The following is a 20,907-nucleotide window of genomic DNA, read 5'->3' as shown; positions in this document are numbered from 1 at the left end:
AAAAGGACAATTATTCTGAGATATTACACTATTACACATTTCTGGTTGTTAGCTTTTAAATGAACTCACTGTCTGGAACTCTTTACGGCCAGTCAAGTGCTCCATTTCTTTGCACATTTCACAAGTTCAGCCCTTCCCAGTAAAGTGTCTTTTCAGAGGCATGACTGTCTTTGTTAAGGCAAGAATAAACAGATGACAACTGTAACGCAGAGGAGACATGCCTGAAATGGTTTTACAGAGCAAACCCAATTCCAAAGTGTCTGACAGGAGGGAGTACTCAGAAACACAAAGGGGGAAGGGTTTTTGTGCACTGTCAGGGGCCAGTCCTGGAAAGCCACGACAGAGATAGTCTGTGCTTCAGGAAAGCGTTTGTCCAAAACCATCTCAGCAAGTGACACCTGAGCTTCCACACCCAGACGGACATGACCCGGATTCCCCCTGTGTGCCCATCCTGGGCAGGGGCTGCAGATGCAGGATGGAGCTGGAGCCCTGTTGCCAGCTCATGTATGGAGCTGCAGGAGGATGTTCAGAAGCAACTCTAATTAATGAGCATTAAAAAAGCGAGGGTGTGTTTCAGTATCCTTTCAACCCGGAGCTGATGCTGAGTGGTGAGGAATGGGACTGCTGTGCTTGCAGTTCATTTGATGAAGGCACCTTGAAGCCAGTGCAGAAGATGCAAATGAAAGTGCAAGGAAGCAAAAGAAACTAGAAGGCCAAGAGACAGGCAAGTGAACAGAGCAGATGGATTTGGCAGACTCGATACGCTTTTGCTGTCTACATTATGTGTGGAAGTCTATATTCTAAGTGACACTGCAGCAGAGTAGATTGTAATCAAACAGAACTGCTGAGGTGTCAACATCACAGGTGCTGGCTTTTGAAAACAATTAAAACAGAAAGCAAAACTCTGAAAAACCCACAGTGAGGAGTGTAAAGAAAATGCTGGGCGATGTTTTTAAGTAAACACAGCCTCTGCTTTTCACTGCTCTCTGGGTGCTGGAGGGCTGATAAGCAGTGTGAATCTTGCTGAAGTGGGCTGAAAAGCAAAGGCTGGCAGCAGGCAGGTACAGGGTGTGGGTGCCCCCGACCCCGGGCTGGGGGAAGGGTTCTCCACGTGTTTTGGGGAACTGCAGCCAACGGATCCCTCCCCTGGGTGTTCTGGGAGGGCTTGGCCAACATGTGAGAAAGGGAGGGGAGAGTCTGAAAACAACCCAGCCAGTGCTAAGGGAGGAAGAGAGCTGGGAAGTGACCTGCTCGCCTCTCTCCCAGCAGCTTGCTCCAGGTGGGAGGGCAGGAGGGAAAGGAATCCTTGCAATTCCTGTGTGGCGTGGCACGGCGTGGCACAGCGGAGCTCCCAGTGCAGGTAACCTGGGCTGCAGACAGACACACCAAAGCTTGTGTGGGAGCTGGGCACTGGCCAGGAACAGGGATTTTTTTTTCTTTTTTCTTTTCTGAGTTTGAGTGGTAGATGAGAAGGGGGGAGTGGGATTCTGCCCTCTTGTTTTTACGGGAATTGGGTGCTGTTCATACAGCCACGGAGGGAAGCAGGGAAGGAGCAAGCAGCTCCCTACAGCCTGGAGATTAATATGTGGCGGACTGTGTCTTTTGAACAGTAAGATTTTGAGGCTAGAAAGGCAAAATGGTGATTTCTTAGAGTAGTCTGCTTGATACAACAGGAAGATACAAGTAATCTTGCATGCACGTCAGTCCTTTTTCAGGTCATAGTGTTTTAGAAATTGGAAAGTTTGTACCATCAAATCTAGACAAGATTTTCAGAGGTTGATAACCAGGCTGCTAATAGAGACATGCAGCAGAAGAAAGGAAAAACACACCATTTCCTTGTCTGGAGGTGTGCTGGTTGGTTCAGGAGTTTTCCTCTTCTTTTGATTATCAGACAGCTTTTGGGTCTTTGGAAGTGATCCAGCCCTAAATTTTACCAGAAAATCCTCCAGCAATTTTCCAGAACGCTTTAAAACATGTAGCGGCAATTGGCAGGATGCACTGAGGTGGTATTTTGTTGCATCTTCTCTCTCTTGTGCGGGTTCCTGTTACTGTATCACCGCTCTTTCTCTGTCATCTCTCCTTGCTGCAGAATCTCTTCCACCTTTTCTGCTGTCTTGCTATGGGGAAGCTGAATTCCACGATCTTTGTTAATGCATAGATTCTATTTTCCAGATTTCAGTGATGGGACTGTAGTGTCACATGCTAGGCAGCGAATGTGCAAAGAGACAATTATGAATTATTTTTTAGATTGATGAGGGAAACAACATCATTTGAGGCTGCTCCTTATATGAAAAAAGCCTCGTGTGAGCATGCTAAGCTGTCCTGCCTTGAACACGGCTGGAACCTAGAGTCGTCATGAACAAGAAAGATTTTTCTTTCCATCGTGTCTGATGGGGGAAGTGTTTATCACTAAAAATACAGCAATCATGCTGCACAGTCCTTTAAAAGATCACTGTTGTTTTGGTTCTCGAACTTCCTTCTGATGATTCATGCCACGCTGGGCCAATAAGTGAACTCAGCGGCTCTTACACAAGGGAAGTTTGGCTGTAGTTCAGACTGATTTGGAGTAGAAATACATTGGAATAATATGTTTAAAAAAAAATACAACAAAAGTCAAGTCGTAATTCCCTCTCTGGCAGCTGAAAAACCCTGCAGAGCACAAGCACTAAGGCAGAATGGCTGTGCTGCTCCCTCAGACCACTGAACATTGCCTGGGCTCTCAGCAGGGACAAGCTGCAAAGGGAGAACAACGGCTCACTGAGTTCCTAGGAGAGGCTGAGCGGGGGCAGAGCACTTGACAATAAAACAGGCTATCACCTGTAATTAGCTGCCTGGCCTTAGGCACTGAATACAGAATAAACAGGGTAAGGGCAAACTAATTTGAAGTAGAAAATCTGGAAGGCAGTGGATGGATACAGATGGTTTGGTTATCAATCTGGAGGAACGTGTAGCAGCAGCCTTTCCTGCCAGACCCCCCGAAAAACTGTCGGCTTTGGGGTGGCTGTGGAGCTCCTGGGGAGCCCCTGCCCTGTGACACCTACACTGAGGAGGAGGGCGCAGAGAGGTCCTGTGTGAAGAGAACGGGCCTGAACCTTCCCCCTCCTCCATTAGCAACACGGAAATGAGGTGATACACGAGTTTTTTGGCGGTTTTGCGTAAAACATAACAAATATCGATTTTTTTTTTAAGCGGAAGCACGCGCTACTGAGGGGCCAGGCCCAGTACAAGCAGGCTGGTCAGGCAATGGGTGCAGCTACACGGGAAACCCGCTGAGATTGAACCCCCCCCCCCCTCCACGCGAGAGGCCGTTCCCGCCCCTCCCGCCGACGCGGGCGAGCTGCTTTCCCCCCTCCCCCCCTCTTTCCTTTCCAGTGGGCCGATGCTCCACCCACCCGCCGCTTCCTCTGCCCGCCGATTGGCTGCGGCGGCGGGCGGGAGTCAGCCAATCGGCGGCGTCGCTCACTGCCGTGTCGCTGGGGGGAAGAAAACAAAAACAAGCAGATACGGGCGCGCGCGCGGCCTGGGGGCGGGGCCGGGGCCGGGCCGAGCGGAGCCGAACCGAGCCGAACTGAGCCGAGCCGCTGGCGGTAACGGTCCCCCCTCGGCGTGAAGGGGTCGGCGGGCGGCCCGCCGGGTGTCCGGGGCTGGGCTGCGCCGCCGTGAGGAGCGGCTCCCCGGACCCATTGCTGAGGTAACCGCTCAGGGGGCGGCGGGCGGCCGTGAAGCGGCGCTGCGCGTTGTGGCGGCGCTGGGCCTGCGGCGCGGGGCGGGCCCGCAGCGGTGCCTCGGGCGGCCGCAGCCGTGTGAGCGCTGTGCGCGCGTTTTGCACGGGCGGGAGGTGCTGAGCGGCTGTATGTGGCGTAAGTCAGTAAGATACAGGCGGGTTTTATCCGTACGGTGATAAAATCGACGTGCTGGAATTGGAGCACCGCAGAGCCCAGGCTGGGAGGAGGCATTGCGGAGCTGAGTTCGGCTCCCGGTCGGCATGGCAACGGGGATGGTGGAGCTCGGTTATTCCATGTCCTAGTTACAGACAAAGCGGGGTGCTGCGTCCCAGCGGCACGGCATATGGAGTCTGTGCTGTCTGTTACGCTGCCATATGTGGAGGATTTGAGCTAGGGCTCCGTGAGGAAAAAGTATGCCTCCTCCTCAAAGTGGGAGCTTTATTACTAATGGAGGGTGCCTTTCTCTTGATTGTTATTTAGTACAGGCTTTGTGTTTTGTCTTCTTTTTACAAGAGGTGGACCAACAGATGGAACATTCCACTCAGAAGGACACAACTGTTCTTACAAGGTAATTTGCTGTGGTTAGACTGAAGTCTGCACAAGAAGGCTCGCAACCAGCAGTGACCAGGAACGCTGGGAACTCCTGAATGATCAATTGAGGTAAATCGGGAAAATATTTGCTTAAAAAACTGTGGGCTGGGGAGTACTTCTTAGTCCATTAAGTTGTTAACTGTTGAGACAGACGTTGGGAAATAAGCAGATCATGAGAGTTCAGTGCTGTGCCCTCAACCGGTTTCTTTATTTTCAACGGTCTGTGATGAATCATGAGCAGTTAATAGTTCTGTGGTAGGAAAGTGGACGTAACAGGGGAAAACAAGGAAAGGGGAAAAGCGGAAGGGAGGGATGTTGCTTGGTGTTGCAATCTTACTGCTCAACTGTAAGCAGTATTCAGGGTAGAAAAAGATTAAAAAAAAAAAAAGGGAAAGAAGTCTCTGTGGATTCTTGTGAGATGGACGTGTACCAGTGATATTTGCAGTGCTACAAAGTTTGGTTAGTGAAAATCCTGCAGGTACAAAAGTGTGTGGGGAGTCACAAGGCTGCATTAATTTTGTGTATGTAAAGATGAACGATGATCTCTTTCACAGTTACCTGTGGTGATTTGTAGAATAGCAGCTGCTAGGAAAAGAGAGAGTAACAGAAAAAGGGGAGTGTTGGACTGCATCCCTTGCTGATTGGCACAGAAGCATGCGAAAATTTGGCAGCTGTAGATAGACATACAGTGAAATATAAAAGCCACATTCTTGAAAGGAGGAATTAAAAATGTCTTGTTTTCTGACGGTTTTGTCTGAACTTGGTAAAGTGGTATCATTTTATCACTATAGTTCAACCTGGGGACTGTTTGTCTTATGGATGCAATTACAACATTAATGTTGTATGCTTATATAGATAACTGCACTGCAGAAGTGAACAGTCTCGAGTTGATAGAGGGGACTTATCAGCCTAAGAAAGCTGCATAGGAGAGTTTATGCCCTTAATGTAATGGCTTTTATCGTGGTTCCACCTTTATAAGCAGCAGAACTGACAAGTGCTAAGACATCAAGGCTTAAATAGACGTGTTTAAGGGTGGTGCTGTCTCATGTTACATCTTTTACCTTCCCAGGAATTTTTCAGTGGATACTGGTAGTTAATTATATCTCAAAAAACTTTTTTTTTGTGGGTGAAGCCTTTGCAGCTCTTTATTCCTTTTGGATTTAGTCTAGCGCTTTTCTTCCCTCTAAGCTTCTCCATTTTTGTTTAGGCCTTGAAGGGAAAACGTTGAGACTACATTTCACTGCCAGTTCTGTTAAGCAGCTATGGAAATAGAAAAGCAGCATGTTTACGTTAGCACAGTAGGTAAGTAAGATATTCACTATTCTTTTTACTTTAAATTGCTTATCTGACCTGAGATGTGCTCTGTTATGAAGTGCATTTCCTGTAAATTTTTCAATAATACTACTTAAAAAAAAAATTACATATGTCTTCATCACGTATTTACAGAATTGTTATTTCATGTATGTATTACAGTATCCTGCTTGATTATGTTTATTTTGAACCTTCTTTAAAGACAATCATACATTCAATCTCACATGTAACATTTCTCTAAGAAGTTAGTGAGTAGTGACTCTGGACTCCTCGCATGGTATTTCAGTAGTGCAAATTTGAAGACAGAAATAAATTCAGAAGTGCACTGTGTAGGTACATTTAAGAGGTACAGGTTCAGCCTTATCTGTATGTCTAGCTTAAGATTAAAAGAAAGGCTTGGCTGAAGTGAGCTGCAATGGAAAAACTTTATTGAATGCATTACACTGTCTTGAAATCGATGATTTGTCCATATTAAAAGAAGTGTTACATTATGCTTAGTCCAATTAATGCAATTTCATATTTTGATGATCTGCACTGACCTTCTTACAACAATGAGTTTTTGTAGGTTTTAAATGATTTTTTAGAAAAAAAATACATATGTTAAGATAGCATGTGACACAGCTAAGGTGTGTCGTTCTTCCTATGGACTCCTACTTTAAAGCAGAATTAGTTCACTACACTAGGTTGCTTTTCAGCATTTTAGAATTACATTTGGGTAGTAGAGGAGAAGCTGGGAGGTATCAAACTGATCTAATTTGGTCAAATGAAACTTATGGATAGGGAAGTACTTGCTGAACGTTCTTTTTGTTACGTCTTGCTCCAGATTTTAACTGTCTGCTAGGCTTAATAGCAGATTAACAAGAACAATTTGGATGACTTTTTAATACGTGGCACGCAAAGCCTTGAAGTGCATAGGACATGTTCTCACTTGTATGTCTGTGTATAAGTGATATGATGCAAAAATGAGAAGTTGAAAAAATGCACATCGTTTCATGTATACATTTTATAAAAAAAAAGATTTTTTAAAAATAAAAGTATTCAAAATTATTGTAAGCTTAATCTATTTTCTCCAGAGTAACGAGGTGACTGATAGTGAGAGGCAGTGGGTCACAGTGTTATGGAGAAAGAGGCTGCAGCTCAAAGTTGTATATTGCTATATTAAATAAAAAGTAAATTAACACAGTGTGACATTTTAAGCCACATAGGTTGTTTTCTGTGAAGGGTTTCATTTAGTCTCAAGCCTGAGATCGGGGGTGTGTGGAGACTGTGCTGTAGCCTCCCTTTTTTCCTTAGAGTCCGAGTGAGGAGTGACCTGTGCTCGTTAATCGCTGACCATTTTCGTTGAAAGCTGAGGGAGCATTAAGTGGTCAGTGAAGCGTGTGGTCCCTGCATAGCCTGATTGCTGCTCTAAACTGGAAAAATTCATGAGAGGCTGGGCTTGGTTAAGAGTTCTAGTTCAGTCATCTGAGATGAGCTGGTTCTGAGGAGGGCTCCCTGGGGAATTCAAGGAAGGAAACCTGTTCTCTTCAGTTTTGCTGTTTTGCCCTGTGCTGGCTTTATGCAAATCTTTCGCTGTAGTATTAAAATATTAGACAGGCTGAGAATGCTTGTTGTGGGAATATTTTTCTGTATGGGGTGCTGTTTTTTTTTTCTGTTTAGCTTGCTGCGAGCTTAAAGGGAATACTTTTGTGTATTGAGTGGAAAGATGAAACTTATGCAGGAATGGCTGCATTGTTGTTCAGCTATAGCGTTCACATCTGTGTCCTCTAATACCTAAATGCTGGTTCTTTGATCAGGGAGGAGGCAGTTGCATCACGCTTTCTTCATTTTGTGGTGTAGTGTGCTCTTTGATATGGGTATACACTTTGAGGTTGAAAATGTTTTATTAGTGCACTTTGCTTTCGAAACCCATTTTCATGAGCCTGTTTTGAAACGAAAAAATACAGTTCTGAGAGCTATTGTCAAATGAACATTTTTAATTAGAATGTAATGGAATGGTGGAGTAATACATTCAGCTGCGTTCAAATAGCAGTTTAAAGTATTCTCTGTATTCTGGGTTTATGGATGTGAGCCTTTCTGTAAAGCAGGTTTGGCACAGCTGGAAAAGCAGCTCCCGCGTGCTTCAGCAGTGTACATCCTTGTGCTGGGGCTGAAAGTTGTATCTGTGACACTTCTGACTGCAAGAAGAGGAGACTGTGTAACACAGCTTAGCTTGCTGCCTTTGTATGTGACTCCCAGAGTGCTAATTACTAGAATTACTAGCACAACAGCACATCATCAGTAGGGTAAAACTGACCTGTCTCACGAGGGTCTAAACCCAGCTCACATTCCCTATTAGAGGATGCTAACTGGAATGCAAAATAGGTCCCCAAATGCTTTTCTTTGTTGTTACGTATTTTTCTCTTTCATGAGTTAAGGAAGATGAAGAAATTACAAAGACTTTAGCACTTAAAACCTTCTGCTGAACCACAGAGATCGTGTGGGGAGATTCTTACTTTGTGAAATAAGACTTCAATACACAGTTAAAATTTGGATCTGGCTTCACAAAGGAGTGACATTATTGCACTTCTCAGTGCTCTGAAACATTTATGGATGTTGTGAGAGGGATTTTTTCATCCTACAGAGGATGTTTTAAAAGGAAACAAAGCTAGTAAGTTACCTATTATGTATGAGTGCAGAGGGGAATAAACCATGGTGATTTTTAGAAGCGGTTCTGACTTAGCAAACAATAAGGCACAGTCCCTAGGGGAGTGAGATCATATTGTTTCAAAATACTTGATTTATTCTGAGTCTTTATTACCAAACTCTAAAGTTTTGTATTAAACTGCTTTTTTTCTTCTTAACTTCAAACACAGAAATTAAAGCAGTCTCATTCGTGTATTCCTGTATGTCACAGTCATTGATTTTCCAGACGGCGAGCTGTGTTTGAAATTCCTCCAATGAGAGGAATGTTGGTTGATGATTTAGGGAATTAATTTTACTTCGGTGACTATTCAGTTAATGTTATTGGGCTCTCACAAAATTCACTGCATTGACAGTTTTGTTTTTTTCCAAAACAAGCGATGAGTGGGTGGGGTGATAACTAGTCACATAGATCTCATGCTCTGTGGAATTCTGATAAATTGTTTAACAAGGGTGGAGTTTTCTGTGGTTTACCTTTCTATAACTGGTTTATTCATTTGCTTTCCAACTGTGAACATAAGCTCTGTTTAGATTGTGGATAGTATGTATAGAGGGATAAGGAACTCCTTATTACTGTGATATGTAGGCACATGTAAATAAGACATCACCATTTATCTGTTGGAAATAAGAGTACTACATAATGTTGTAATCCGTTTTAAATGCGTTGTGTTCTGGTATTTGAACATGAAACAGTTCAAAACAATAACAGTTTTTTCACTTTGTCTTTTCCTCAAGAAGTCGAGAATCTAAGTGATGCTCTGTTTTCCGGTGATGAAGAAAATGGTGGGTGTGAGGAACGAAGGACTGAAATCAACGGAAACTGGATTCCTGCAACTTCAATTACTGAAGCCAAAATAAATGCTAAAGCAAAGAGGCGATTGAGGAAGAATTCTTCTAGAGATTCTGGGAGAGGAGACTCTGTTAGTGAGAACGGAGAGACGCAGAAGGCTGGGGTGGTTGTACCAACAAGCCCAAAGGGGAAAATCCTGGACAGGCGCTCCCGGTCTGGGAAAGGAAGAGGTCTTCCAAAGAAAGGTTGGTGTAGCTTGGGAAGAGAGTGCCATGATAAAGATTCTGTCCAGGATGTAGCCGTGGTGTTTTTGTTGAGAATCGTGTTCGTATGCCACAGCCTTTGTGCAGGCATTTGGTTCTTTGTTAGGTAGTGGCAATAGGAGTTAATAGTAGGTGGAATCTTACAGGGCAAAAATTGTGTGTATTGTTAAGTAACTTCAGACTTTAAGTGTCTTTTATTTGTAAATTGAATACACAGGCTTGAACTGCTGTGGTCAAGTGGTTCACAGAACTGTCACTAATGTAAACTGAAGGCACGGATATATGTAAAAGTACAGTTGCTTCAACTTTCAGTAATTCTTGTGCACTTCATGCACGCTGCTTCTAATATCTTACCGGAAAGCAGTGAAAAGACTAGTTGCTGAACTGGGAACATGTCATACAGACACTTCTGCAGTTTTCAGCATGCACTGCTAGAGTCAGAGGCTACAATCACACCTGTGAGGGAAGGAATGTTGGGTTGAGTTCAAAGTCCTGTTTGTAAACTGGCTGTCCGTGCTTAGTTGCTTACTGTTCTCTATTTTGCCAGGTGGAGCAGGTGGTAAAGGAGTCTGGGGAACACCAGGTCAAGTGTATGATGTGGAAGAAGTAGATATTAAGGATCCTAATTATGATGATGACCAGGTAGGCAAGCAGCTTCTTTGCTCAGTGCTTGTTTTGATTTTCTGTATTAATTAAAATTCCTGTGCTGCTCAAATTAATGAGTGTTTAACCTCACAAGTTATATGGATGGTGGACTGGCTGTATTAAGTACTCCTTTTTATGTTTAAGAATGGATTATTGACTTAAAGATGACTGGTGTAGAAGTGTTGTAGTGTATAGCACGCACAGGTCTTGCACCCAAGCCCTCCTTCTGTGCCTGACTGGACAGCATGCTTTTCCCAGGTGTGTTCTTTCATTGCTGGTTCTCATGGAGGTGAATGTTGCAATGCTGCTGTAAATTGCAGGCAAGCACCGTGTTAAAAATGCAACACAGACTGGACAGTTGGGAGTTTAGCTTGTGACAGTATCCTTCAGGGATATTTCTCTTCATTGTATCCCAGGCACTGGGGATGCAAGGTCTTGTATCTTCTTGGTACAAGCACTTCAAAGTAGAGTGAAGTGGATTTTCTGTTTATTTATGTGTTTTTATTTAGGATCTGTTGCGGAAGATTATGCCTTACGGCTATATTATCAACAACAACAAAAATAAAGCAACATTTCCTCAATAAGGTTTTCATCAAGTTAAATCTCTGAGATTGCAAGCACAGATTACTGATGTGTCTGTGACAAATATATTTGCAAGACCATAAATAAAGCCTGTGTAACATCAGCAGAGTGACGGTGGTGTCCTTTGAGCTGCAGCTTTTTGTTGTAGCCATAGCTGCTGAGATGTTGCTCTGTGGTTATGTCAGAACCTTCTTTCAGAATCGCTTCTTCCACCAATTCAACACAGATTAGCAGAGATAGCTATTGAAAATGAAGTTGATGATTGCATAAAATAAGTTTTTATGAAAATTGAGAATTCCATGGAACTCCTGCCTGCTTAGCTTTTTCTAAGATTGCAAACAGAGTGATATGATCAAAGAGGAGGCTTTTGGACTTCTGCTGTAATTCTTGATTCTAGAATGTTTCTTTTCTGTAAGTATTATTTGGAAGTTTCTTTGAGGTTGCAGCAATCTGTAGCATTGCTCCAAATGTTCTGTAGTCTGTGAGGAACTGCATTGTGATAGGGAGTCCTGGCAGTGCTAGAACTGTTCAGGACCAGTTGCTGTGTCATTTTTTCCTCTTAGGGAATAGCTTTGCTTACAAACGTTGTGTAAGTCCTTTTCTCTGTCTGGCAGATCTGTACATGCTGTCACCTGTCTGATCACGAAGGCCCCCTAGGGAAGAGGGAAAGGAAGCAGGCTTGCTGGCAGGGACAGAAGTGTTGGTTGCAGGGAGGGTTGCTAAAAGTTCAATCTTGTGGAACTGATAACTGCTGAGCTGGGGTTGGAGTTGCTGTCACTCTCCCTTGAGTAGCAGGGTATTTGACTCTGTGTTCACACGGTGTCAGAAGAATGCTGGGAACAGAGCTGGGAGTATTTACTGTCATTTAACAGTGAATTCAGTTAATGCTAAATTCAAAATATAAGAAGCATGACATTTAGCCAGCATTATCCACACTTCAACCATAGAGACATTATCTGATATTTGCTGGTGGAATACTGTCTACGAGGACTAAAGCATTAGAGATGTAGATTGTTTTAATGCTATTAGCGCTTCCTTACAAAAGTCTTTCTGTTTTTGTTTCCTTTTGAAATAGGAGAATTGTGTCTATGAAACAGTAGTTTTACCTCTGGATGAAAGAGCATTTGAAAAAACTTTAACACCGATCATACAGGAATATTTTGAACATGGAGATACTAACGAGGTTTCGGTATGTTATATGCCTTTACACTTATTTTAGGGGGCAAACTTATAGTGCACAAGTGAGTCCCAAGTGCTAGCTGTAAAGGAGCGTTTGCCAGAAATGTGCATGGGATTACCTAAGCAGTTATATTAATTACATAAGTAGAAGCATATAGAATCATAGAATGGCCTGGGTTGAAAAGGACCTCAAAGATCGTCGAGTTTCAACCCCCCTGCTGAGTGCAGGGTTGCCAACCACTTGACCAGGCTGCCCAGAGCCACAACCAGCCTTGATATATGTAATTGTGTTTAAATATTCGTTAATAATATTTATCTATACAATAGTAAAATGGTGAGGTCTTAATCTGTTTTGTTTTTCAAATTTTATTTTAGGAAATGCTGAAGGATTTAAACCTTGGTGAAATGAAATACAGTGTGCCAGTGCTGGCTGTTTCCTTGGCATTAGAGGGGAAGGCTAGTCACAGGGAGATGACATCTAAGCTTATCTCCGACCTTTGCGGGACAGTAGTAAGCAAAACTGATGTGGAAAAATCATTTGATAGACTGCTTAAAGATCTACCTGAATTGGTGTTGGATTCTCCCAGGGCACCACAGGTACATTTGCAAATTTTCGTGTTGGTCATGAGAAGTTTTTCCTTTTAAATTGTGCCTAAAATTAATCTAGCAAAATGAAGTCAGGCTGTATTTTGAAAAAACAGCTGTGGTGTGTCTTCCTGTTTGTAATGCCCATACCCAGTTTCCCAAGCTATGCTTTTACTTTGAGATAAAAATAAATAAAATCTGAAAACCAAGCATATTACATTTGTTTGCTTAAAAACTGTTTTCAGATTCAATGAGTACTTAAAAAAATGCTTCTGTTTTATTGTAGTTGGTGGGCCAGTTTATTGCTAGAGCTGTTGGAGATGGGATTTTGAGCAGTACTTACATAGATGGCTACAAAGGCACCGTGGATTGCATCCAAGCTCGGTAAGTTTCTTGCTTTCTGTAGCTTTGATTTTTCTATTCCAAATGCCTAAGAAAATCAGGAATTTGGGGCTTTGGGATAAACCATTTGGTTCTCTGAGTTCATTTCTATTTTCAAGCGATCAAAAATCCACAGTCTGCAATAACAACAAAATCCAGATTTACTCAGGTCAGCGTGGTAAAAACATTGATGCATTTTAGGTCAGTTTGTCAGGTTTGTTGTCCCCCTTAGGTTTGAATGGGGAGCTTGAGCTGAAACAAGAAGTGGTTATAAAAGGGTTTTTCTTAAGAAAAAGCTTTAATGTGACTAATGAGGAATAGCATCAGGACAGCTGCTGTAAAGATGTTGTGAAATACACAAGGAATTAAGTGTTTTGCCTCATAAAGATTTCAAGTTTGTGCAGTGTGTTTTCCTAGACATTCTGTGTAGCACTTTATTCATCAGTAAATGTTTTCAGTTTCAGGATGAGACCTTTCAAGGAACAATTCTGAGAGAAGAGACATTGTAATAACTAGCCATGGTTTTTTTGTTTGTTTTCCCCTAAGTGTTTCAGACTTGGATAATGAGGTGCTGAACCAAAACTTAGAAAAGTTCCATTTGTTGTGATTAAAGCTGCATACTTCTAGGAAGAAGGCCAGTGCTTAGCTGCCTAATTTGAGGGTTAAAGTTGTGAAAATTGTTAGTCTGTTACACAAGTTTCTCCTGTGGTATGAAGGATTTCAGCCTGCATATTGCACATCTGGGATGTTTTGCTGCCATTGCAATTTCTTGGCCAGTCTTTGCTGCTTGTTAAATCTCAGTGAACAGTTGTTTTTTTCTTTATGAACATTGATATGAGAATTGGGAGATAACTGGATAGTGCTTAACTGGATCTGAAATTTCTTTTTCTCACCATACTCTAATTTTTTTTCTTTTTTCATCTCTTTGCAACTACATATTTGCCTTCTGAAGTGCTGCTTGGCTTGAATTCTAGAAGTTTCACAGTTGTTTAGATAGCAAATCTATTTCAGTACTGAAGCCACTCTTGAGCATGGAAGCAACTGAAACCTCTAGTTTTGAGATGTACATGCCAAGCTGCATTCTTGGAACAGGCTGCATACAATTCACCTCTGCAAAAGAACCTGTTCTTTCCTGTGAGAGGGCTTCAGGTTCTGCACTGATGATTCAGACCTACTGCCTTTGCAGGATTGTTCCCTGTCCAGAGTGCAGCGTAACCAAGAGTGAAGAGGTGGCATGATGATCTCTTCCCAGTTAGGATCACTTTGACCAAAGAAAAATGATCGATGTGGTGGGAGGTTGTTGTGAATGTTACAGGTGTCTTTTAATGAAGTCTCCTAACTTCCTAAAACACTAACTTTGCTTTCTAGAGCTGCACTGGACAGAGCTACTGTGTTGCTGAGCGTGACAAAGGGTGGAAAGCGTATAGACAACGTGTGGGGCTCAGGAGGTGGCCAGCAGTCTGTGAAACACCTTGTTAAAGAGGTAGCTGATTTCTACAAGTCTCTTGTCTCCAAAGTTTACTTTGTTTAAGCTTATCTTTTTTTTGGTTGGAGCAGAGAAATGCATATGTCCTGCAGCAAAATGATGTTCCATGTTATTTTAAATTTTCTTCTTTCAATTTGTTTTTACACAAAGTAGGTTTTGAAAATTGATGTAGATCGCGTTGTGGATGGAGGTGGATATCCCTAGTGATCAGTGGTGGAAACATACTGGTTCATATTCTGCAGTGCGAGTGTACATTTTTTCATGCCTTAAGCTAAACTTCAAGCACTTAACTTTTATAGAGTTTATAGTACAAAATGGCGAAGTAATATTAGAGATGAAACTAAATAAACTAGTTTATTTTTTGGCATCAGTGACTAAAGGCACATCAGTAACTGGAGGAAAAAAAAGAGGCAGGAAGGATCATGAAAACTTAAAGAGATTTGTGCTACGAGGTAGGCAGAAGGTTTAAAATAAATACTCATGTTGTCATCTCTTAAGTTGTGAGTGTAGCAGATGATAAAGAGCTCAGGCAAGAAGATAAACTTACAGTCATCATGTGGAGCAAAGATTTTAGTGCTAGCACATCTGCACTATGCTATGGAGAGAGGTATTTGGCTTACCCTGCGTTTCAGGTTGCTGTTCATGTCTCAATTTAATTACATTTATTAGGACTCTAGCTGCAGGTTTCAGGAACTAGCTTGCTGCTAGGTTGATAACAGATCACCAAAACAGCTGACAGCTTTTAAATCTTGTTTCTAACTAGTGACGATTTGTTGTTTGTTTCAAAATGCAATAGATTGATATGCTGCTGAAAGAGTACTTGCTTTCTGGAGACCTGCTAGAAGCTGAACGTTGCCTTCAGGAACTGGAAGTGCCCCATTTTCACCATGAGCTTGTATATGAAGTGAGTCCCTTTAATGACTGCCAGTAATACCAACAGGTTTTGTTTTGATGTGGGTATGCGTATAACTGGAATTTGAAGCTCAGTTGCAAGTTTTGATGTTAGTTAAATAACTAAATTATTTCATGTAAAGTTAATGGCTTATGTATTCATTTGTGTATGTTGTGCCGCAAGTAAGCTGCCGGTCCCTCTGGGAAGATCCAGAATTAGATTTTGTTTGTTGGGTAATTAGCTGTGTTCACTCTATTACAGATACCTGAAAAATAAGAGCTTAGCTTATTTTCTGCTGAGGAATACCAGCAAAAGCCCTAGTTTGTATTGGAGTCTATTTCCTTTTAATTGCATGCTACAGCAGATTTCAGACATCTGGGTATACTAATGGGTGTTACCTGTTTTTGTTAAGTTGTAGTTTCCTTTTCAGGGTGGAATTGTTCCATCTAGTACATCTGTAGAAGGCTGAGATAATTAAGAACCAGCCTACATAAGATTTGCTGTATCTAGTAGACAGTTTTGGTTTGCACTTAACTGCCTATTGGGAAATGGTTATTTATCAGGAAAGCCAAACACTCGAAGTCCATAAAATTTTCTTTTCAATAAATTGACTCTTTATTTTAGGATAGAAAACAGATACCTTTTGGTTGATGGGGTTTGTGGAGACCGGTATGTTTTAGACGTAGGAGTTCTTCCTCTAAAATCATAGATACAAAATTAATTGCCATCTGTGCTACAGGAATCATGGGGATACAGTTATGTACCCCTCAAACTAGGCAATGCTCTTTACTCTGTCTAGTCCTTTCTCTTTCTTCATACCTTTTCTCTTTGTGCAAATAACTTTTTATCAGTCTTTCAAATAATAATATCCTGGAATTGGGACTGCTTGTGACAAATGGACTTGTCTCTCCAGAAAACACACAATGCCTTCACTCTTTTTTGGACTTGATATGCTTACACAACAACATGTACTTGAACCACGGTTTTCTTTTTAGTTAAAAACTTTGCGTGATTTGTTTTAGGCAATCGTGATGGTTTTGGAGTCAACTGGAGAAAAGACCTTTAAAATGATGCTGGATTTGCTGAAATCTCTCTCGAGGTCTTCTGTCATTACTATGGACCAAATGAAAAGAGTAAGTATGGCATTTAAAGAATGCTGGGTAAGATCTTCAAGTTTCTGTAGCTTTTATTTTCTTTTAAATACTATTTGTAATTTATTCCTGACACAATTTTTTTTCTCTTCCATGGCCATTGGGTATCCCAAACAAATAGTGTCATTTTCCTTTTCCATACTTTTCGTGTACTCTGGCAAGTACATACGAGTTCTGGGCAGTAGTTCTCTTTACAGTGGTGGGTTACGGAATATTTGAATCTTCACTCAAAGATTTTTCAACTGATGTTATGTGTTTAAATTATTAAAAGTAATCATTTCATATGCTGTAATGTAGCTTCACATTTTTAAAACCAGTTTTATGTGGCAGTACTTCACAATTTGAGAACTGTACGACATGATCCACCAAATTGCAAATGCTAATTAGAATGTTATTTAGAAGCTAATAGTTCGTGCAGTTGGAATCAACCACTGCATTGCATCCATCTGTGATTGTAGGAAAGCTGCTCTGTGCTGGGGCAAGCTAGGTACCACACAAAGATTTGTCAGACTCTACCCAGCTGCACTGCTGGCAGGAAGTGATGGACTCATCCTTGTTGCCAGTGTTTCCTTTACTGCATGAACTTATTGGCTTGCACTCCATCTACAGGGCAGAGAAATTAATCCTTCTTCCCTGTGCTCCTAGCAGCTAGGCTATCGTATGCATTCTGTACTGTCTGGATTTCTGTCTTTTTAAGAAGCCGAAACATTCAGCTAGTGTTTTCATATAGATATGTAGTTCTGTGACATCAGCTGCTTGGAATTGGCTGGTATTATACCCTGCTTTGCCACTAATTTGCAGGTGTTCTGCTTTCAAAAAAGCAGAACAAAAAAGTTTGTTGAAACTGCGTAAAGAATACATAAAATTACATTAAAAAAATCAATGTTTGAGTGCAAAAAGATGTTTAAAAAATTGTAATTATAGAATAACCAAATCATGATTTGCATTCTTAAACTGCAGGGCTATGAACGAGTTTACTGTGAAATACCAGATATTAACCTGGACGTGCCACACTCCTATTCTGTGCTTGAGCGGTTTGTAGAGGAATGCTTTCAGGCTGGAATAATCTCCAAACCACTGAGAGACCTCTGTCCTTCAAGGTACTTGTTTTATTACAGGTGGGTGCCGGCACTGCTTTTTTAAGCAGGATCTTAGAACCTGAGCGTTACAGGTTGGTACTGGAGACTAGGGAAGATGGAGGAACAAAGAGCAGGGTGGATACAAACTTGAGGAAAGTAAGCCTCTGTTGGAATCCCAGGCAGCACGCCTGCCTGCTCTGCAGCAGATGAAGACCTGCCTCTCCTCTTAGTTTTGCTGATTTGCTTGGCAGGGACCAGCACAGTACTGAGATGGAAGATTCAGGAGTTTGAGTGATCCACACAGACAAACCTGGAGGGGGGGAAAAATGGTTTTAAAAACAGTTTGAACGTTGTATACTGAACGAATAGAGTTCTAGGATTAGACAACCAATTCTAATGTTTCTGTCAAAAAGCAACAAGGCATTTATGTGGCGTAAGTTCTGCATACTTGATAAAAAAGACAACCATGATATACATATATTATAGTGCTTTGTTTTATTACTGTTAAACTGTAGCTGATCAGTACGCTGTACTCTCTTTATTGCTCAAAATACAACTTAGAAGTTTCTTTCCTCTGGGGAACAGGTGAAAGCTGAAGTTTGATGATAAAGCTATTATTCATGATTTTATGCATCAGAAATAGTTTGTTAGGTATTTCCCAGTTTGTATCTTGATATCAACTTGTATGCGGGTTTGGTAGGGTTGAAAGTCATTGCTGTGACAAAAGGTAGATTATACTTCAACTCTCATGAATATGAGAGGCATTTTTAGCTTGTATTTCAGTTTGGGGTAGAAAAATGTCATTTCTGGGCTTTCAAGCTAGCAGCTTTTGGAAGTGTTAAAAGGTAAGGGAAGTAGAAAGCACTTGACAGTGCAATTTTTGCAAAGACTCCCAAGACCAAGAGAAGATTCTTCACAATGATAGATGAGAAAAAGAAGCGTTGCTACTGTAAACGTCCTGAAAATATACTTTCTATTTCTTTACAGGGGCAGGAAGCGTTTTGTGAGTGAAGGGGATGGAGGCCGGCTTAAGCTAGAAAGCTACTGAATGTTGGAACCAACTCCTGAAGCCTTAGAAGTTGAAAGGGAAAAAAGATAGGTATCTATATATATATACAAACACACGGGCTATTTTGGCACGTGTGTATGTATATATGTATATGCATATATGATATACCAAATTTCTAAGAGTTGCTTAGCACAGTTCATATTTTTTTAAGAGCACGTGTTTTGGGTACAAATCACTTTTTTTAAATAGTTTTATAAATTTCAGAAAGGAAAGTTCTTTCTTGGGGCATACAGTAGACCAGCTGGCCACTCTGTTGTGGTGGTGCCTTCAAATAAGCTATCTTTTTGTAAGTGCCATACGTTTATGACCTACTCATTCCATGTTTGCATCCACGTCTGACTGCCGCTATTTCTTTCAAGGACAGTGTTTTCAGTGTAAAATCCCTGATTCATACAAAGCTTCCTAGAAGGGTGAAGTTAAGCTGCTGTGATCCCTTTCATTGCTGCTGATGAAATACTGTGCTTTGGGAGGAAAAAATAGCTGTTTCTTTGTTTTAAAGAGCCCAAGAAAAGAGAGCTGGGTCATTGGCCAAATTCACCTGTTCCACTGGTCGGTTTTAGATGTTCCAGCCACCACGTACCAACCCGGTCATTTTTTCTATGTAACTGGAAAAGTGAAAAATTCTGGTAAAAACATATTAAAAATATTTTTTTGTGACGCTCTCCTTCCTGCCTTTTGCTTTTACGCTGTTCCAATCTCTGAAGCACGCGCAGTGAGCCGTACTTCTACCACCCTCCTTTTGTATGGCAGTACGCAGAGCTCTCAGTAAGTACCGAAGGGGACAAAAAAGGAGCGAGCGCAGCCGCTGGCTCCACACAAGATCAGCCGACGTTAAACCGCGTTTCTGAGAGCGGCGTGCCCACCGCCCTCGGGGCACAGCCTCCCCCGTTCCTGCCCAGCCCCGACGCGGCTCGGGGCCGGTCCCCTCGGGCTCTGTCGCTGTCAGAGCTCAGCGCTGCCCCTCCGCTCCCTGGGAGCAGCTGTAGGCTGAAGCAATTAAACCAATGGTAAGAACTGACGATGCGGAATTAACGAGCCTCTTCTCAAGAGCGATGGGTTTATGTCAGAGCGTATTACAATGCTGCTGAGGCTCCCCCGTGTCCGTCCCTCCCCGCGCTGCGGCTCTCCGGGAGGAACGCCGCCCCCTGAGGCCGCGCAGGCCCGTTCCCAGTGCCGCTCTGAGGGAAGCAGACGCATGGAGCCCGGCGGCGCGCGGCCGGTACCTGGCACCCGCCTAGGGCTGCGGCTGAGCGCCCGGAGTCCCCTCGGGCGGCCGCGCCGCCTCCATCGCCGCGCGCTGCAGCTGCTCCAGCTTCTCCAGCGACACCGACTTGAGGGGCAGCACCTTGGGCTTGCACAGCACCATGCCTGCCGCGTCCTCCACCGACAGCTGCCCTGCGGGGGAGAGAGAGCGGCGCGCTCATCGACCGGCTCGCGGGGCCGGGGCCCGGGCCGCGTCCCACCCTCCGCCCGTACCTTGTTTGGGCAGCACCTCCCGGAACGCGGCCTTCCCCTCCGGCATGGCGGCTTCCAACCACACGCGCATGCGCCGGGCTGCGGGGAAAAAAACCGCAAATCCCAGCGTGCGCCGCGCCCGGCGTTCCGCGGTGCGTGCTGGGGGCTGTAGTCCTTACGGGGAGCAGAAAGGCGTTGGCCGCCCGGCGCCGCGCTGGGAATTGGCGGGGGAAGCGGCTGGGTGCGCAGCGGGGCGCTGGGCGCTGCTCCCTGCCGCCTCCTGTCGGGGCGCGCTGGCTCGGGCCGCGGCCCGCCTGCCCGCCTGCCCCTGGCGTGGCCACGAGGAGCGGGGCTCGCTGTTTTTCATAAAAACCCAACGGGTACCGTCCAACAGATGGGCTCTGCCCGGTCTGACGCGTTCCCGAGTTCGTCTTTGGGCAGCGCCTCGGGTTTCGTGGGGTGAATCACGCTGCCGCTTAGAAGGTAAACGCCAGTAAAAGCCTCTAAGGCTGAGGGCACGAATGCAACCAAACCAGCCCGGCCGGTGCGCTGGGATCCCCCCACAGAGCGCGGATTTGCATTTCCGAGGATCCCTCGCTGCTCCGCGGCAGCTTCGCGCAGCCCCGTGCCGCGGGGCGGGCTGTAACCCCGGCTCGGTGCGGGCAGCTTCGGCCGACAGCCCTCGGGAGCGGGCCGCGCCTGCCTGCCGGGACGTGCTGGAACCTCCGAGGTTGCCTGTGTTCCCGTACGCGCAGTTTGTGCAGGCCATGTGGTACTTTGAGGGTCTACAGGTAACGAAGTTTTTACACTAAGGGCGGTGAAGCACTGACGCAGGTTGCCCAGAGAGGCGGTGTGCCCCGTCCCCGTAGACACCCGAGGCCAGGCTGCACGGGGCTCTGAGCACCTGATGGAGCTGCAGTGTCCCTGTTCAGTGCAGGGGGTTGGAGCCTTTAAAGGTCCCTTGCAACTCAAACGATGCTATGATTCTGTGGTGACTTTCTATGCTAGTTTGATGTTACCGGCCATGTGCTTCCCTCTGCT

At 43.8% G+C, this 20,907-nt stretch overlaps 2 protein-coding genes across 8 annotated transcripts; one reads left to right on the top strand and one right to left on the bottom strand.

The window, feature by feature from the left end:
• Window positions 1,199-18,429, top strand: PDCD4 (programmed cell death 4). 5 transcript variants are annotated; one of them, XM_021399616.1, is made up of 13 exons: window positions 1,199-1,360; window positions 4,239-4,385; window positions 5,524-5,618; window positions 9,048-9,344; window positions 9,910-10,004; window positions 11,665-11,778; window positions 12,144-12,365; window positions 12,640-12,737; window positions 14,103-14,217; window positions 15,017-15,124; window positions 16,135-16,245; window positions 17,224-17,363; window positions 18,330-18,429. In XM_021399616.1, exons 3-13 carry the CDS (start codon window positions 5,579-5,581, stop codon window positions 18,388-18,390), a joined length of 1,401 nt encoding a protein of 466 aa, XP_021255291.1. In that variant the 5' UTR covers window positions 1,199-1,360; window positions 4,239-4,385; window positions 5,524-5,578; the 3' UTR covers window positions 18,391-18,429. The 5 variants fall into 5 exon arrangements, with proteins under 5 accessions (XP_021255291.1, XP_021255286.1, XP_021255287.1 ...); XM_021399611.1 differs by having other exon boundaries at window positions 1,200-1,360; window positions 9,045-9,344; XM_021399612.1 differs by lacking the exon at window positions 1,199-1,360 and adding an exon at window positions 3,500-3,691 and having other exon boundaries at window positions 4,241-4,385; window positions 9,045-9,344.
• BBIP1 (BBSome interacting protein 1) lies at window positions 15,704-19,965 on the bottom strand. Of its 3 annotated transcripts, XR_002439544.1 has the most exons (4): window positions 19,888-19,965; window positions 19,635-19,806; window positions 18,950-19,016; window positions 15,704-17,652 (listed from the first exon to the last, which is right to left on the bottom strand). XR_002439544.1 is itself a non-coding variant. In XM_021399619.1 (3 exons), the coding sequence occupies exons 1-2, from the start codon at window positions 19,955-19,957 to the stop codon at window positions 19,646-19,648; spliced, it is 231 nt and encodes a 76-aa protein (XP_021255294.1). In that variant the 5' UTR covers window positions 19,958-19,965; the 3' UTR covers window positions 15,704-17,652; window positions 19,635-19,645. The 3 variants fall into 3 exon arrangements, 2 of the variants coding, with proteins under 2 accessions (XP_021255294.1, XP_021255293.1); XM_021399619.1 differs by lacking the exon at window positions 18,950-19,016; XM_021399618.1 differs by lacking the exon at window positions 15,704-17,652 and having other exon boundaries at window positions 17,815-19,016.

Source organism: Numida meleagris, chromosome 5, assembly GCF_002078875.1.
Source record: "Numida meleagris isolate 19003 breed g44 Domestic line chromosome 5, NumMel1.0, whole genome shotgun sequence".
Lineage (NCBI taxonomy): Eukaryota > Metazoa > Chordata > Aves > Galliformes > Numididae > Numida > Numida meleagris.
This window is presented reverse-complemented; position numbering and strand designations above follow the sequence as displayed.